Below are 7,275 nucleotides of genomic sequence, written 5' to 3' on the forward strand. Positions count from 1 at the left end.
CATAAAAATCGTGGTTCTATCAGGCCAGGGCTGAACTAGTGACGGCAACACTCTCGACTGCTGATTGGTCAGAGAGAATCGTCTTGCAGCATTTTTATACACAGCATTTTTGTAAACGGAGAAGCTACAAAAATGGCGACGTCAAAGAAAAGCACACCGTGGTCGACCGAAGAGGTGACGACGTTCCTACATCTCATTGGGGATGATAAAATCCAGCGGGAGCTCGACGGAACAACTCGAAATGTGAAAGTGTTCCAGGATGTCTCTGCACAGATGCCCCGCCCACACTGCGTTGCTGCCCCAGGTCCTAAACTGTAATGGAAATGCGCCACGGCCTGGGACGAGGCAGCCCGAGGCCTGAGCGAAGACGCTTAGGGACGCTTAAACGGGGCTACCCCGCTGCAGTGGAAATGTGCCATTAGACTAAACAGACCACCTAGAACACATTTCTGACAAGAACCACCCCCCAGTGTCACATATCTGAAATGGGACACATATGTCCCATTTGGCTTTAATGGTAAAATAACTCTTATTTATAACTTAATTAACGAGGATGATGTTTTGGTTTAAATTAGTTTGAACATTCTTTGAATTGAAGAATAAAGAATATATCAACTCAATATAATTGAATCAGCTAAATTAACTGAGCAGATCATAATCACATTTCTGATTGTGCATATATGTCACTGTGAAAGTTTAGGGTTAAAGTCCCGATGTGACACAGCGATATTTATCTCATTTGTTTCATATCAATTTGATCAAGAAATGTTTCCACAACAGGTTAAATGTAATAAAGGACATGTTATGTAAGCACAATCTCATACAAAGTGTTGAATCTAACATTTCTTAGCCTTGACATTTTTCAATGTCTTCACAGTTGATTTGAGCACAGCTTAAAAGCAATGTTATAAAAAGGCTTTTATGTGAATCACTCTTATTTTAATCTTTGTTTATCGTGTGTTAAGTGGCACATGTTTTCCTTCTGATGACCTTTTGTATTGTTGCTGCCTCTGGGTTTGATTGTGTTTCAAGCACTTTGTAAATATTGTTTTAAAGAAATGCTATACAATTTCAAGATGTATAATTATGCTGTTATCAATTAAAGTAAAGCAGTGAAAACATTTTTTATTTCTATGAAACTGAACTCCCGAAACTATATATTTTTCTTCTTGTGTGCACATGATAACAACTTGATGGCACTAATTCATACATTTTATATTAAATTAAATATTGTGGGACACGAAGGTTTAGACATTTGTGTCCGGCTAACTCTTATGCATTTTAATACGATTGTAACGTGTTCATATGCATGTTATATTGTTGTAATAGGTTAATATGTTCCATGTCCTAATTGGGGACGTACAGTATTTAGTTCAAAAAGTCCTGTATGAATATTTATTAATATTAATCTCTCACCTGGTACTCCATCTCTCGAGGCGTGGCCCGCTCCACCCTGTTGCCGGGCTCTGGCGTCACGGCAACTGTTGGCGAGGCGGGGGCGGTGTGTTGTTGTGAAGGGGGCGGGGCCGGGCTTGATGGCCCCTCCTCTTTCTGAAAGATGGCTTCTGATTGGGCGTCCATTATGTTCATCTCTGCCTCTATGTACGCCCGACGCTCCGCCTGTAACGGGAGATCAGACACATTTTATTTCATTTTTGAATTTTACAAAGTGTATGTTTATCGCAGTTTATATAATAGATACATATGTTAGGCCAGTCACATATACACTCATTTAGATTACAACATATATATATATAAATTAAGGATCTGTTATGGCCACATTTAATTACAAATATTAAAACGTGTGACATTTGGTAAAGTCAAAGTTAAATGCTCCACCAAAAAACGATATGCTATGTTTATTGTTGTAACTTTTAGTCTTGCATAATGTTATTTATTGTTTTATCTTGAAGCACTTTGGGAATGCATGTTTGAATGAAATGTGCTATTTGAATAAATAAACTTGAGGTATGTTTTTATATACAGGGTATATGCAGGAATCCTGAAGTCAGATGTAATCCCTTTTAAGACCTTTTTTAAGACCCTTTCCATACATTTTAAGACCTCATCGCCACTTTGAGTTCTAACCGGTTACCTTGGCGACACACTTCACCTCACATTGACTATATACAGTATTGATTGTCCTTCCTCCTTATCATCCAACCATTTGGACGCAAGCTTGCATTTCCCCATAACGATGTTGTTTAACAACCGGCGTAAACGGACCTTCGCGCGCTATCAAGCATGACGTGCGATGTCCTGTTCAGATGACGTCAAATCCAACGGGATGCCATAAATAAACTACACAGAATCACACTACAGACCTACGCAATGATTACATTCAGGCACACTGTAGAATACAACCTCTTTGGACCATTTATATACTTATTGAAAACAAGCTACAAAATGAAATACCTTGGAAAACGCCCCGCGGACACCCTGATATAAGAGGCAATTTAGCAAAACATTATCATCCAATATATATGTGTTAAAGATGAGTTACAGGCAAAGTTTCAACACTTAACACTTCAAGGTTCAAGGCTTTTATTGGTCATATGAACATAGCGACAGTGTAGTTATGACGATGAAAATCTTAGGTCACAGGCTCCTCCTGCAGTGCAACACAAAACTGTTGTTTGTTAAACCTATTATACCAGCTTCAATGTGTCAAAAGGCATTGTCTCCTCATGTTTCCTTAAAGTCTCTCATCTCTCATAAGCGTTTTGCTTTATTCACGTTGGTGTGCATGCACAGACACAGTTTTTTGTATAATTGTAGTTTTATGTGGCAGCTTCCAGCTGATGGTGGCTGCTCTACATCAAGGCCTCGTTGCCCCCGGCTGCAGGAACAATCCTCTGAGTGTTCTTCTAAACAGGAAGTGAGTGGGGAGAAAGGGTGCGGCGGGAGGCAGTTCAACGGGTTCAGGAGAGGCAGAAAAGAGAGAGGGAGGGATTATATTATAAAACTGAGGAATAAAATACAGAGGGATTTCAAAGTGGAGCATGTTTACAGAGAGAGAAGCCAGAAGCAATAGTGCCACGCTACAAAAGCTGATGTTGTGTTTTATGTACAAAGAGAGAGAAGTATTTTACTCAAGAAGAAGCAAAGTTACAAATACTCCATTACAAGCAAAAGTCCTGCTTTAAGTACAAAAGTATTCAAAAAACAGAATGTAATGTGGGGAATAGTTTGGAATAAATAAACTACACAGAATCACACTACACACCTACGCAATGATTACATTCAGGCAGACTGTAGAATACAACCTCTTTGGACAATTTATATACTTATTGAAAACAAGCTACAAAATGTAATACCTTGGAAAATGCCGTTTAATACTTTTTAATAGCCTTCATTTTCGCTAAATTGATTTATCAACTTTAATAATTTTTAAGAGCCCGTGGACACCAGGAATCAAAGCTGAAAGTCACTTAACTATTATTATTTGTTTGATCGATAAGCAATATATGGAGAGTCTATTAAGAAAGAAAAACAGCAGCTGTGTTCGCTCGGTTTCAGATGAGACAACTTTAAAAAAATAATCACAACCTCATTCCTTAGATAGCAAGAATCTCACTGTGGCCCAGGTTTGAAAAAATCCCACGACTCCTGCACAGCATTTCCATGACCTAAAAACATTCTTCTCCTTTTAACTGCAGGAAACAACTTGAATTCCACTCCACAAAACCCAAATATAATCGAATGAATGTGTGATACAATTCCCAAACATCACAGAAAGGAAGAAGAAGACGAGGAGGAGGAGGAGGAGGAGGAGGAGGAGGGATGACGACATCAATTCAAGTGGAAGTGAGACAGTAAACGTGAGAGTGTCGGGTCAGGACAGTTTCTCCTCTGTTTGACACCGAGGTCACAAGTTCACTCTTCCTCCTGCTCCTGTTGACCTCTAACCTCATAAAACCCTAATCAGCCTGTTACACGGATCGTAGACAGACCTTACACTCAAACACACTGACCTACACACACACACACACACACACACACACACACACACACACACACACACACACACACACACACACACACACACACACACACACACACACACACACACACACAGTAAGGGAAACTCCACATGTCGTCACTAGTTTCTAAAACATCTGGGATGCCTGATGGGAAGTCAGGACTTTTTTCCCACAACTTAAATATTATATATGAACTCAATACTTCACACGATGAGCATGTTGTGAGTATGCAGTGTATTCGTAACATGACAATATGAAGTATACTTGACATAATGCATAGTGAATATTAAAATACATATGTACACAGCCTTGTCCGACACAATCCAGGAGGAGCTGCAGCTTGAGAAATATCTGGCAAAACAAAAAGATGAATTCAATCCTAAGAAATACATTTGATGTTTTTCTTTGTTTAAAACTCTTTTGTTTCGATGGCTTGAACTATACTTTAGTTTATCATTTAGATCCCCCATCTAGAATCCCAGCTCCATTACTTTTTCAGTTTTGTTTTAAATAGTTATTGTTATTTAATAATGTATTGACCATTTCAAATATGGATTTAAATTAAAATACCTTTGAATTTATTAGCTGTGTGTTTCTTTCTAATTTGTGTTTTTGTTGACCTTGACGCTGCTGCATGCAAGGCCTTCGCAGGGCTTAGTTAAAGGTCACCTATCATGCTATTTTTAGGCAATAGCATAGGTCTCAGATATATACAAATATATAAAAAACATGTCTATGAAGTGTTTTGCTCCTAATACCAAACAGATCACCCATTCTAGCCATGCCTCATATCCCTCTATTTCACTTCCTGTTTCAAAAGTGCTGATTTTGGCCATTAAGCTTTACATTTACATTTTTGATAAAAAATTCAAAAGGAGGGGGCTGAGCTCATGCGGGACCCGGCAGCTACTGTCTAAACTAAACACTGCCGTGATGAAACGCCATATCATGGATTATCAAGGATTATTTCTGAAACAGTATGGATCTCAAAGGCTTTCTCTCTTGCTGGTTATACCACAAGGTGAGTTCCTTTTTACTTCCTGATTCTTCACGCACATGCTCTCCAGTACAGGTTAGCTCAGAGTGTTAGCGATGCTAATGTAAACACCGACCATATTACGTCCTAAACAGTCGGGCATTGTTTCTGATAGCAACGTTTCTGATAGGGCCGTGGGTCCACATTTCAGATATTACGTCATATCGGACGCAAATCTGAATCAGCTCCGTTGTAGCCCCGTTTTTAGAGATTTGGGTACGGAGGAAAAGAGAGAGGGTTTATTTTCTGACGCTGCGTGAGTTCCCCGACACACCGGGGACACATATTTATGTATAAAAGACATCAAAAAGTGCATTCTGCATGATAGGTCCCCTTTAAGTTGCATTGATTACTATATTGCTGTAAATATTCCTTATTGCAACAATAAGTAGTTAAACAAAAGATTTCCTGCAGAAATCATTTGAGGTTTACTTTATCTCACCCACACTTTTTTTCGTTATTGTTGTGAAGGAAATGGGATCATTTCTGCCAGCATCTGGACCGGATCATGTCATTAAGACTTGGACTCGTGTTGCAACCAGATATCTGCCACAAAGTCCTGCCAACAGGATAAAACTGTGTTTGTTGCCTGGCAACATCAGCTGATTGAAACACACCAGGAAGCTTTGCTGCGTTCAGGGCTGCAGATGATTCACCGATGACAGACAAATCTGTATTTATACGCTCAGGTTTCTGTGAAAGCAACTCTCTGAGGGTCAGCTTCATGCTTTCGAAGAGGGGAACCAAAAAACAGAACAGCATGCAGCATCCATTACTTATATCTGATTATATTTATACTGCCGAAAATAGAGCATTTTACAGTGTGAATAACACCATTTGAAATGCAGAAAAAGTGTCTATTACGAAAGATGTCCTGTTTAATATTCTCAGTCTGAGATATTCCCTGAGTACTCTGTAAATTGAGCTGGAGAACGAATGAGATATAACCTACTAACCTACAAAAAAAGTACAGAAACGAGGCCACTTGACAGCATTTTAACTGGAAGATGTTCACTCTGCAGCTCCGCACACAAGGCTATAACTCTTATGTCACAATGCTGAAGGTTTTCTGGGTTGAACAGAACATCTTCTCCCAAGGTTCAATTTTATAACATGTTTTTTATGAATGCTCTGTTTGCTACCTGTTGATACTATTTAGCGGCTAATTACAGGCTGCTGTGGTGTGGGTAATACTACTCAGGTATAATATGCAACAACAATTGATTTGCAATAAATAAAGATTGTGATTCAAACATATCAACAAAAGTGCACACAGGGAAAACGTCAGACATACTGTAATTAGGTGTAACATCAAAGATCAACAGTGTTAGCACGCATGAAGGTTTGCTGCTAACTTGAATAAAGTGTCTTTGACAAAATCAAATAGACATAACGCCAAAAACTACGGGGAAACAAACTACAAAAACTTCTGTCAAGTCCATAGCATGAAAAATGTAACGTATTCTAGTGCTGACTTAACGAAACTCAAACCAACCAGCATTTTAAATATTAGTATCACAAAACTGAGCTATTGTTCTGCAATAATCCAAAATCCATTAGAAAAATCTCATTGCATTTTGATTAAAGGAGTCAGAGCAATGCTAACTTCCAGGTTGGCTTACAAAAGTACATCATCATTACATCGCTCTACTGTTAGTTGCAAATCGATCTGTAAAAAGGCTACGATTGCTATAATAGATATATATCTGTGGCGCAAATAAAATCAGCGGGTATTAACGGCAACTAGTACCACACCAGCACTAAAAAGCAGATGTTGTGCAGGCATAAGATTGAATGAGACATTCAGAGGCATATTAGGAGGTTTTATTGGAGGAAATAGATAAAAAAATATGGTAAAATAAAAGAGATTTATTGAACATCTTGGTGTAACAGAAAATCAAAGCCCGCAGGAATAAAACAGCAGCATGTGAGGGACAAATGAACGCAGCATGGGGCAAAGAGACGGAGAGAGGTTGTAATGTTGTGAGTTACGACTTTGAACTTTGTCGAACTCCTCGCCCTGGTCAGTGTTTTCACTCTTGACACCGCCCCCTTTACCTCTGACCCCTCACCCCACGACCTCACAAATGAGCCATTTCTTGAAACCACTCCCCCCTTTACGAGCGTGACTGACCCAGACCTGGGGATGAACCCGACATTGCTCTCTACACACACACACACACACACACACACACACACACACACACACACACACACACACACACACACACACACACACACACACACACACACACT

At 39.3% G+C, this 7,275-nt stretch overlaps 1 protein-coding gene across 1 annotated transcript in view; it reads right to left on the bottom strand.

The window, feature by feature from the left end:
• LOC104962146 (DNA (cytosine-5)-methyltransferase 3A-like) overlaps positions 1 to 7,275 on the bottom strand; it is a 15,173-nt gene that overhangs the window by 750 nt on the left and 7,148 nt on the right. Inside the window, exon 5 of the mRNA XM_010790544.1 lies at positions 1,417 to 1,620. Within this exon, the coding sequence (XP_010788846.1) occupies positions 1,417 to 1,620 (204 nt within the window). The remainder of the gene's footprint in view (positions 1 to 1,416; positions 1,621 to 7,275) is intronic.

The sequence above is a fragment of the Notothenia coriiceps genome, unplaced genomic scaffold, assembly GCF_000735185.1.
Source record: "Notothenia coriiceps isolate Sejong01 unplaced genomic scaffold, NC01 NC01_scaffold00034377, whole genome shotgun sequence".
Classification (NCBI taxonomy): Eukaryota; Metazoa; Chordata; class Actinopteri; order Perciformes; family Nototheniidae; genus Notothenia; species Notothenia coriiceps.